The sequence below is a fragment of the Macrobrachium nipponense genome, chromosome 4 (assembly GCF_015104395.2).
Source record: "Macrobrachium nipponense isolate FS-2020 chromosome 4, ASM1510439v2, whole genome shotgun sequence".
Taxonomy (NCBI): Eukaryota; Metazoa; Arthropoda; class Malacostraca; order Decapoda; family Palaemonidae; genus Macrobrachium; species Macrobrachium nipponense.
This window is the reverse complement of record NC_061100.1, coordinates 79,362,616-79,373,474: the sequence shown is the minus strand read 5'-3', so window position 1 is coordinate 79,373,474 and position 10,859 is coordinate 79,362,616. Positions and strand designations below refer to the sequence as shown.

The window sequence follows — 10,859 nt, the reverse complement described above, 5'->3', positions numbered from 1 at the left end:
ATGAATGGCAACCCACACTGTCAAAAACTTTGGTTTTTTACATCTTATCACTCCATGCACCAAGATGGTTGAAGAAATTGCTACCAGGGTGTAGCACAGTGAAAATTATTTCTGTGAAAGAGGTTACAAGTCCACATTTTACTTATTGTTTAATTAATGATTTGTAGCCGTACTGATTTTACAATTGATGCTTTGCAACTATTTGCAAGTACAGAACAATGAAAATGTGCATGTCACATCATTGAAAACCTGAATTAGCATTTGAGCAACAGGGATGGAACAAAATCTCTTTGCACCACACTGAAATATGATTTTCAGGTTTTTATCACAAATTTTGATGAATTATTTTTTACCACAATAGTACTTCTCAATATGCAGCTTAGGCTACATTAGTTAAACTTCAGTTTTCAAATTATGTTTAATGCTTACATGGTGCAGTCTCCAATGGAATTAAGGACTTATACAAGCTTCATAGGACTTCTATGGTATTTAACTAGCTATAATATTTACAGTTTCTCTAGCACTTAAAAGAATAAGACAATCCAAAGATTTTGATGAAAATAAACTTTTAATTAACTTTATGTCAGTTGAAATAGTAAGCAATTTTGCATTAGGGAGACATTGTAAGTTAATGAGAAGCACTGTTGAAAGACAGTGGAGAAAATCACTCTCCTTCAGGAGGGATGTAATACCATTAGTATACACCACATGGAAAAAAGTAAATCATCAATTTTGTAAAATACATTGTTTGCCAAAACTACTGAGTCACATTTCTAGACTCACATAACTGGAGTCACATTTCTAGACTCACATAACTGCTTCCAAAGAGTTATTCATTTAACAATATAATTGAAAATAAGAGGAACATTGGGGACGGATATAGTTGAAGAAATTTGACAGTTAGATGGAAGGGGATTGAAGGAAACAAATGAAGAGTATAAAGCAAAGTAACATAACTAAAGGCCAAAATAGTTACTGCAAAGAAACTCTGATCCTGCATACTGTTTGCTACTGATAGCACACTGTATGTAGCAACTTCTATATGTACAAAGTAAATTGGAGGATAATTTTACTTATATTATGTTCAGTTGAACTGCATGTCCAGCATCAACACTTTCCAAAGTCAATGGCTAATATGAAACGTTTACTAAACTGTCACTGGATCAAATTTAATACAGTATAAATGGTGGTCTTAATGCATAACAATAGGTTATGGGAAAAGGTAGAGTCATTACCATTATATTCTAATAAAATTCTGCTAAAAAATATACTCAGTCTAGGAATATGCACCAATGAGATATTAAAAGATATGCTATAAATTACCTTTTTCAAATGTTGGTCTTCACAAAGGCAGCTTAATGAATAGTTCGTTGACAGGGACAAATTAAACCATGGCCATAACACAGAAGTAAGTAAGTTGTCATGGATACCATGAAGGAAAATGATACAACCTTTAAATCAAATAGCTTCATTACCAAATGACTAAGTGCCAAAACATTTTTAACATACATACTCATAAAAAGTTTCAACACATTCACTGTGAAAAATGCATAAAGCTGCAGTGACAAACAATGACTTGAAAATGTCAAGTGCAGAATGTCACTTTACACTCAGAAGTCCTTGTGGGTTAGCTGCATCTTTAAAGATGTGTCTATGAATCATCAGTTTTAGTAACTTCCTTTCTATAATATATATATATATAACATATATTAGTATAGATATATTATTTTATATATATATATATATTATATATATATATATATAAATATATATATTATATATATGATATATATATATATATAGACTATATACATATTATATATTATATATAGACATATATATATATATATATATATAGATATATATATATATATCTATATATAGTATATATACTATAAAACACAGCTACCAACTCATTGCCAGAGTTAATGTTTCCATTAAAACAGCTTCCAGGCTAGCTTTAATATGTTCCCTTTCAAAAATAAAAAAGCAACACTGCATATATGTATTTCATGAGAGCTCCAAGTCTTAGAATATGTGCAATGCTTTTTCACTGCAGTATGCCCTTTTAATTTCCTTCTTCAGAGGAGCACTGTTCTCATATTCCTAAACATATCCTACAAAATTTAATCTCAACTGGTAGACCATAATCACAGAAAAAATTCTTGCCAAACTCCAATCCAAAAGTAGTTTACAACACTAAATGCTAGTGCCTTCATCAAAGCATTAATTACTAATCAAAAATACAAACTGAACTGAATGTACATGATGCCTGTACAGTAGCAAACTGGCACAGGGCACACATATTTTCAACTTTACAGATTAATGAGTTCATTAAATTGCTAATTAACATAATATACTCAAAACTGAACTACTACTACTCTATTTCTAGCAACTTCAAAAACAATTGCTATGACTAGTAGAAACATATCTGACATATTCAAATCAATAAATGTGTACCTGAATTCCAGAATAAAAATCTTATCCCATGCCCTCAAAGTGAAGGGCATGCAAGACTATACCAAGTACAAATGAGAAGTGATTAGTAACAGCAACAAGTTGTGAAAAACACAAACAGTAAACCCAAGAAATAGCAGAACCACAGGTATTCATTAATTAGTACACAAGTTTAAAAACCCATTTTCTTTGAGGATTAATGAAAATCACATACTAGTAATATTTCTAGTTCTTTTAGCTCTAATATTTTCTACTATTAGATGTGGACATTAAGATTATCTGGAATAGTTTCATGTCCCTATACATTCCAGTAAATATTTTAATCTATTGGGAAATAACAATACTATCAAATTCAAGAAATTCACTGTGATGCCTCACATATAAACAGTAGATCCCCTGGTATAGATTTTTATTCTGAAGAAAATTTCTGATATTCATAGCAATCTAGAAAAACATCCCCATTATAAATAATTAGGAACTACAGCACTACACTTGACAACACATCATAAAAAGTTATTGCTGAAAGACCCTGCTTCGGTACACATCACATCCATCAAACACAGCCTCCTCCTCCTGCATGACTCTAAATCTGATAGTACTGCATTTTATCATTTAAAATCATTCACTCACTGAGCTTCCTACAGAAGACTAGGTCAGTGAACATAATACTCTGATGAGGGCACTTTCCTTCAAAGCCTGAATATCACAAATTTGGGATTCTCCATTTACAACCTTATTGTAGTCAAGAGGGCTCATCAAGCAAAGAATCAAGTTTTATCTTTCAAACCTACAAAATTTGATCCATTTCATCTAATTCATGAATTTTCTTTTCCAAAACTCCAATATACTTAAAGAATGGCTTAAATCTATGTACTCTCTATGATGCTTATTTTAAAATGGAAAACAAAAAATGCCGCAACTAGTACATGAAAAACACTGATCAGTGAGGTGTTTGAAAGGCATATTTTCAGTATCTACAAAAATACTGAAAATGCATGAGGATATGCCTGCTTGTCACAATATTTCCCATCACTGTGAACCCCTTCACTGACAAGCAACTTTTAAAATGTCTAAAAGCATTCCTAGTGCAATACCTGTAATAGGTTATAAATTTAGCAAGAGCACTGGTAATAATGACAAGAAAAAATGCCATTATGCATAAATAATAGTTTAAAAAACTGATTTGTTGCAGAATGCAAAGTAAGATCAACCTGCTAATAGTAGGGTATCTCTTTTTATTAAAGAAATGATGCAATCACTTGCATCCCCTGAGTTACTGTTGCAGTGCATATAATTTTTTTTAGTAAGACCTAAGAAGCTTAAAAATAAATTTGCTCCACCATTTAAAAACTGACAGCTACCCATCAAGACTTAGAACCACAGAAAAATAAATAACCACTGCATTCTGCCCTTAAGGAAAGTAATATAAATAAAACTATGACAAGTATAATGGAATATTTTTCTAAGAAAAAAAAAAAAGATTGCTAATTACCTTAGCAATATCCATAAATAAAACCAGCAAAAGTATCACCGACTCTTAGTATCAAGTATTTACATAATGGATGAAACTCGATGTTGTAGTTTGCTAAAAATGTAAATTCAAATCAATTTCCTTCTGGAATTAACATTTGAATGTTATAACCAAATTAACTGAAACTTGCTAACTAAAAATAATTCTAACAATTGCCTCACATAGAAATGAAGTTATATACATAATAAAGGCTAACAAAAAAAAAGTTATGTACGTCTACTCAATAACCCCTCACTTGGTGAATATGCTTTATTAGCACTCAAACCTATACAGTAATAAACAATCTTCTGTACGTAACTAATGGCAGTTTGGTAAACCAGTTGTTTGTTCTTATTAAACATTTGACAATCAATTTCTGAGCAAGAGAATTAAGTGCATGAGGTGCTACAGTTTTTCTAACAATGATATTGCAATTAGAATTCTAATCACTGTAAAGTTCTCTTTTATACAGTCATGTACTATTCAAATCAGCTTCGTAAAGTTTTGACAGATTTCAACAATGTAATAAAAAAAATCCCCTATGGGAATTACTGCCTAAACAAAGACATATGAAGACATTAATCTTTTTTCTTGTCGTTATCTGTACTTCCATACTGTGAGCCCTTGTCAATTTTTGTCAAGCCAATCATCTTATATAGTCCAATATATGCTGAAATAAAAGAAAAAAGTTGTTAACATGAAAAGTTGTTTTATGTAAAAAATAATTTACTAAAATTTCTTTCTAAATAGTCAATTAAAACAAGTAACCTAAATCGGTGATATTAATATTATGGAACCTAATAAATTACATTGAATCTTACTCATTATATTTGTTGATGTGAACAATATTAATAGATAGATGCCACATTCATCTATTATTGCAAACACAATGAGAAGAAATTCTGTATACAAAAATAAATCAAATATGATTAAGAATGTCTTGCACCCCATTTTTTTTCAGACGACTACCCAAAATTTAGAGACAAACCAATGTTTGGTCAAAGGTGATCTGAAGTATTTGTAGTCAACTTGATCTGGACCCTAGTCTCTCTTGGTTGACAGTTCAGATGGCCACACCACACCTCTTATAATCTTTAACACTTTACCACACTTAAACCTTGCCTTCAAACATGAGCCTCTGTTGGCATAAGCTAGCTTCAACTAAACAAACCAACCATCAATCATCAGCAACCTTATGAAGAGGTTATGGCATGTCACACTTCAGTGAAGTGCCTCTGAATGAGGCAATTTTTATTTTCTAGTCGAAACATACAAACTTTTTTAAGTAAACAAATAGTTTTATATAAAATAAAAAAGCACTGTGCTGATGACTTTTAACCCTCTCAACTTTAATCAAATTACAGTTTAATCTAATTGTCATTAAGGGGGCCGGTCGGAACCCCTATATATGGTGGTATAGGGCGAAAAATGCAAAGTCATGAAAAAATTCATGGAGCTTCATATGGCAATTGAGAATACGTATACGAAATATTTCGTCAAAATTCCTCTTACTTTCGTAGTTACAGGGTAATTAGTAAACAACTCAATAAGCCTAAAACATTCATCCGTACAAGAAAATGCAATAATTCTTCTGTTATCGTAAATTTTGATAATTATTGGCAAAGAAATTGTGAGAAATGGCATCTGTAGAGATTCCGTGGCTCGAAGAAGCGAGTATCTGTCTGGTTCAACCATGAATCAGTAGAAACACAGACTTCAAGTAGACTACACATTCGAGTTTCACCTCGTGACATTCGCTTGCATTTACGTATGTTTATGTATGTTTCGCCAAGAAGTTCATCATGCCAATGAGGAAAAGACAAGGAAAACATCTCGCTAACATACAGACGAAGAAAAATCGCTCAAGTATTATTACAGAATATCGTAATATACGAGTAGTTAGTGAAGAGGGGAGGGTTCCTTAGTAACGCCCCCTTCTTGCCTGACAGCACACGTCACACTGTGCCCAAGGCTACGATCTTTGAGCAAAGAGATCTTCATTTATGATAAATAACAAAGTTTTGGTTTTTTAATACCCAAAATGGAATATCAAATTCATAATAATCATGATTTATTAAATTGCCTTTGTAAAAAGAATACACCTTCGAGTTTCACCTCTTACATTCTGTTGCATTTACGTTTGTTTATCTTTGTTTCGGCAAGAATGTCATCATGCCAAAGAGGAAAATACAAGGAAACCATCTCGCACTAACATACAGAAGAAAATTCGCTGTAATAAGCCGAGTTAGTGAAGGAGAGAGAGGGAGTTACGTAGGAAGGAGTGCCCCATCTTGCCTTAAGCAGTGCCCCAGGCTACGATATATGAGCAAAGGGATCATCATTTATGATTAAATTATGATAAATAAAATAGTTTTGGTTTATTAATACACAAAAAAGAAATATACATTCATAATAATCATTATTTATTAACATTGTCTTTATAGAAATACGAAGGAAAACTTTGAACGCCCGTATCTCAAAACTATACTTATTGACCTTCAAAATCTATCTCCTCACTTAGTTTTAAAGCTATATCATTGGAATTTGGTATATAACTCAGAAAGACATTATAGAACACTCAAATCGAGCCCTTTTTTCCAATTTTTTTTTTTCGTCTTTTTTTTAATACATTTTTTTTCTTGTGATTTATAAGGTTTATTTTTTTACCATATTGAAAAATTCGTATCTAGCAAAAAAATGACTTTTAGAAAAAAAACTCTCCATTTGATTGGAGGTCTACATCAGGTCTATAAATGGTAGTAATTCCAGGTCTTAATATTAAATATCAAGGGAGGAGATAGAATTTGAAAAATGGTTATTTTTGGGATAAATTGCCCTGGCGTCACAAAACCGAAGGTCAGAGGCGAAAATCATATGCGGTTTGGAGATGTCCCAAGTCACCTTATTAAGTGATATGAATGTCAAAGTCCTGTCGTTAAAAAACGGCATTAGCCGGCCGGCCCCCTTAACATTATTACATCAGCTTTTCATTTTACAGGTTTAGATACAAAATGGGTTCTGTCAATTTTACCTGCCTTTTGTATTCTCTGGCTGAATTTCCATGTAGTCAAGATCTTCATTTATGCCTTTTGTCAATGATCTCTATAACACTACTTTCATAACTACATTTCTAATCACGTGCTTACTCTTCCTTTTTATCTACCTCCGGCAAAGAAAAATTAAACTTCAATGCCCAGTCTCTGGACATCATTCTCCCAACGGCTTCATTATTTTCCAAATTTTCTTTCCAGAGCATCACAACAATACACTAACACATCCTGCTGGAGCAAGAAATAGTTGGGAAAAATTGGTGCATGATGGCTACCCTCAGCTCCTAGGCCAAGCATTATAGTGGCAGAAAAGAGGTCTAATATGACTGCTATTGTCTATGTACCAAGCATTATAGTAGTAAAGCAGCAATATTCTTGGACTTTCCAGAATAAAACGATGGTGGTGTGCATGAAAAAGGAGCAGCTTAGCTTGACTTGGGTACTAAGCGCAATGCATCGTGTAAAATCTTAAAAAAATAAGCTCTCAAGTAGGTGGTCCACAACTAATTTAATGCTTGGAACAATATCACTGCTTCTAATTTGGAGCAAGGCAAAAGAAAAGTTATGGTTAATTTTCCAAGATTTGAGGTTGCGGACTTCCAGCGATACTTTCAGAAGAAAGGAGACAATATCAGAGAGGGTTACATTTGAAAATGGCTACATGAGGACAATGGTGATCCTGGGAAACAAAACAAAGCTTCTGACAATGATGATAACCATGTCAAGCCTATGTTTAGCAACCTGTAAGTACTCAATATCCTCAATACTTAACTTGTCATTCTAGTTATAAGAGGAATTATAGTTCAGGTATGCCTTTGTTGTCTTTTCATGATGACCATCATACAGCACAGTTCAGTATTGTAATATTTCTGTCACATTCTATCACCTATCCTATAATAAATACTAAAGAAGACTGAATGCTTCACCTGAGAGAGACTTCTGAATAGAAGGACATATCCAAATGCCAACTAGAAATTATGTCTTCTAAGAAGCTCCACTAATAATGACATTATTGTTCTTTCCTGAGGAGCCATACTGTAATTCATATGAATGAGAGCAAAAGATGAAAAATAGAAATATATTTAATTTTCATTTATTATGCAATATGTTTAATAACTTAGCAATTACATTTTAGTTTGGTTAAAATAATCTTCTAATTCACATACAAACCTCAGCTGTCATAGTGCTATCCTAAAAAGCGAGTTCTTCAATAGAGAACAGTATTAATTACATCCCATCTACTGGATTACAATTTCATAAATTGAAAATATGGGAGCTTCTGACAAAACTTCTTTAACACTTTCAATGAGGTGGACGACAAGTCATTCAAGAGTATGTATCATTTAACTGCAAAAGAACTTTTCTCCACTTCATGAGAAAAAAATTCTCCATTTCCTGGATGCAGCCAAGATATTTGCTCTCCTATTTCTGCCATCTGTTGACAGTTTTATGAACTATACACTAGACATAAGCAATTAAAAACTACACTGCTTCCTCTAAGAATTCAGCATGTTTTCATCATTTTCACGTTAAGTAAAGATGTACATACTAATTATAATATACCTATACACGTTCTATGATGGCTGATGGCAAGATGTTTTCTTTGCCATATAAAACCAAATTTTTTGTGCGATTAAGGTAATTCTTGACTAGTTTTGTTACCATGGGGAAGGATTGTTTTCCCTGTCAAACAAAGGGTGCCTGTAGTATTTTGTTATGTGAATTCAATATTTTGAGACTGAATTAACAATAAACATTGCATATACTGTATACATACAATTACTTCTGATTTAACATTATTCTTGGCAAGGCAATTTAAATTACAAGAGCATTTGTTTATGTTAATCAGATGATTGTAGGCCACTAACTTTCCTTTTAACTCTAGCTTCCCCATATGAATTCTGTTTTCATCATTTTCATTTTACATGAAGTATTTATGATATAGTATAAGTATGGTCTATGATGGCAAGATTTTTCTTTGTCATATAAAAAATTTATGGGTTCGACCTGTGTCTGCCGGTGAAAAGTTCCTGTAGCTCACTTTTCTAAGTATAAATAGATCCTAAATATACCAGAGAAAAAGCTAGCATGGTATGCTGAAGTTACTACCCTCAGCTCGATCACCCCAAGGGCGTCGGTATAAGCACTAGGGCGAGTGGAAGCCACTACTCACAGGTCTTCTGCCAATTAGAGGATTCCTTTCAAAGTCTCTCCCACGGCGAGAGCCATTACAAAGGTTCCCTACCCCCTTCCCCTCTTTTAACCTTTCCGCTCAATGACTCGCTACTACTACTACTACCCGCCCGCCATCTTCATTCCTGTAATTAGCCTTTGTGAGTGCACACACATCTCAGCTGCTCCCTTGGTGCCTTATTTAGAACAAGCGATGTCTTCTGTAGAACTTCCTCCTTCATCTAAGTTGAGTATGTATTCCAATTTGTGTTTTCATAATTCGTATGGTTACGATACATTCCATTTTTGCCCCCTAGAAAAGGTTATTTCCTTTTTATTTTTATTTTTATGTTAATTTTATGATTTCATTATGGTTATCATTACCGCTTTTTCATATCACGTGCTTATTTATTTAGCCGACTGAGTTCGGATTGGTTCGTATTTTAAGGTAGGCCTAACACGCTCATGACGACCTCTGGGTTTTTTAAAAAAGGGTTGATTAATTTATATTCTAGCCTCTGGCTTCCCCCCAGCTTCTCAAGAGCGTGTTTGTGCCCCTCTGTGCATATTTTTATCACATATTGTATATGCAATTTTGTTGGGCTACTAGTAGCCTATCGTATTTATCATCGGAGAGGAGAGAGTCCTCTCTCTCTCTCTCTCTCTTCTGGTGTGAGACATGCATGCGTTATTGTTTTAATACGAACCAGATAGGTACTTGATTTTATGCACGTTGATGATTTTCATATCACTGAGAGGTTGGAAGAGTTGCTTTTCTTCCTTGGCTTACCCGACCAGGCCTAGGCTAGGTTTTGGAAGGTAGGCCAGATTTCCCTACCCCTATACCCCTTATGCCTCTCCCCTCGTCTGTGCTACGGTGCTAGCGGGGAGGATATCAAGGATAGAGAGTCTCTCTCGTCATACTTTTGGACCTATCCTCCTTACCTGACCAGGTCGAAAAATTCAATTTTGGAGGGTTTGGTTGAGTGCCACCGTCCACACCATGATGTCCTTGGAGGTTATCTGACATACCTAACCGGTTCCGTAGTGATCTCGGAGGGTTAGGCTAGATCTATACTGGGTATTCTCCTTGCACCTTATGTTCCTCTTGCAACTATTCCTTGATGCCTCATTATTGTATTGCTAGTATTGTTTTGTATTATTATATTGTGAATTGAATGGTCTGGTATGTATATCGTCCTGGCCTAGCCTCCTTTAGCATAACCTTTAGTAGTAGGCCATGACCTCCTGTTTGAGAGTGATCACCGATCGGTCGCTGTACCAATCACGACGGGCCATAGGCCCAGTCGGTCTACTACCCCTGTAGTAGTAGGCTACACAGCCTTCAGTAGGTGTCTATCTCTGATCGGGTTGGTAGCCAGGCGATCATGACCGACCACCCCACATACATATCCCCCCCACCCACTCACCCCTCCCCAACTTGGCTCTGCCTGACGCTGTCTTATAGCTCGCAGTGCTAGTAATCTTATCAATGAACGGCCGCTCGAGCTTTTTCGCTCAAGTGGGGAAGATAGGGGTTGGAGCGGTGGGGTTACTGGTATTACATGTAATCACCTTATGTCTCCGAGTGGATAGCTCCACCGGCTTAACAGTGGTCTAGTATCACACCAGCCAGCGGACATCGCACCGGATTGTACATTTATACTGCT

At 34.6% G+C, this 10,859-nt stretch overlaps 1 protein-coding gene across 5 annotated transcripts in view; it reads right to left on the bottom strand.

Annotated features, from left to right (window-relative positions):
- Positions 1-3,639: 3,639 nt before the first annotated feature.
- LOC135210968 (1-acyl-sn-glycerol-3-phosphate acyltransferase delta-like) overlaps positions 3,640-10,859 on the bottom strand; it is a 290,759-nt gene continuing 283,539 nt past the window's right edge. For all 5 annotated transcript variants that reach the window (XM_064243957.1, XM_064243958.1, XM_064243954.1 and 2 more), the window contains exon 8: positions 3,640-4,637. In XM_064243957.1, the coding sequence (XP_064100027.1) occupies positions 4,546-4,637 (92 nt within the window). In that variant the 3' untranslated portion in view covers positions 3,640-4,545. The remainder of the gene's footprint in view (positions 4,638-10,859) is intronic.